This window comes from Lagopus leucura, unplaced genomic scaffold (genome assembly GCF_019238085.1).
Source record: "Lagopus leucura isolate 7727_CA_CO unplaced genomic scaffold, USGS_WTPT01 22928-0_obj-0_obj, whole genome shotgun sequence".
NCBI lineage: Eukaryota > Metazoa > Chordata > Aves > Galliformes > Phasianidae > Lagopus > Lagopus leucura.
This window is the reverse complement of record NW_024969051.1, coordinates 1-1,089: the sequence shown is the minus strand read 5'-3', so window position 1 is coordinate 1,089 and position 1,089 is coordinate 1. Positions and strand designations below refer to the sequence as shown.

Below are 1,089 nucleotides of genomic sequence, written 5' to 3'. Positions count from 1 at the left end.
CCAGTACCCGGCTCTCACCCCGGAGCAGAAGCAGGAGCTCTCCGACATCGCCAAGCGCATCGTGGCCCCGGGCAAAGGAATCCTGGCTGCCGATGAGTCCACCGGTGCGTAGCGGGCCGGACTGGGATGGACTGGGACATACTGGGATGGACTGGTACCGGTCCTTACTGGTCCTTACCGGTCCGTACTGGTGCCTACTGGTACCTGCTGGTCCATGCTGGTGCCTGCTGGTCCATACTGATCCTTACTGGTCTTTATTGGTCCGTACTGGTTCTTACTGGTCCTTACTGGTCGGTACTGGTTGGTACTGGTCTGTACTGGTCCTTACTGGTCCATACTGGTCCGTACTGGTGCCTACTGATGCCCGCTGGTCCTTACTGGTCCTTACCGGTCCTTAGTGGTCCTTACTGGTCCTTACCGGTCCATACTGGCCCGTACTGTTCCTTACTGGTCCTTACTGGTACTTACTGGTCCTTACTGGTCCATACTGGTCCGTACTGGTGCCTACTGCTGCCTGCTGGTCCTTACCGGTCCTTACCGGTCCATACCGGTCCGTACTGTTCCTTACTGGTCCTTACTGGTCTTTACTGGTCCGTACTGATGCCTACTGGTGCCTGCTGGTCCTTACTGGTTTGTACCAGTCCTTACTGGTCCGTACTGGTCCATACTGGTCCATACCGTTCCTTACCTGTCTGTACTGTTCCTTACTGTTCCTTACTGGTCCTTACTGGTCCGTACTGTTCCTTACTGTTCCTTACTGGTCCGTACCTGTCCATACCGGTCCATACTGTTCTTTACTGGTCCTTACTGGTCCGTACTGGTTTGCACTGGTTTGCAGGCAGCATCGCGAAGCGCCTGAGCTCGGTTGGGGCGGAGAACACGGAGGAGAACCGGCGCTGGTACCGGCAGCTGCTGCTGACGGCCGACAGCCGCGTGGATCCCTGCATCGGCGGCGTCATCCTGTTCCACGAGACGCTCTACCAGAAGGCCGACGATGGCCGCCCCTTCCCACAGGTCATCCGCGCCAAGGGCGGCGTCGTGGGCATCAAGGTGAGCGCAGGGGGTTGTGGGGGATTGGGGGGCATTGTG

General features: G+C 58.1%; 1 protein-coding gene across 1 annotated transcript; it reads left to right on the top strand.

Annotated features, from left to right (window-relative positions):
• Positions 1-4: 4 nt before the first annotated feature.
• Positions 5-1,066, top strand: LOC122193985 (fructose-bisphosphate aldolase A-like; the record flags this gene model as incomplete). Its single annotated transcript, XM_042894896.1, has 2 exons — positions 5-104; positions 839-1,066. Coding segments are annotated over 2 exons (328 nt in total), but the record flags the coding sequence as incomplete, so codon positions are not given.
• Positions 1,067-1,089: the final 23 nt, after the last annotated feature.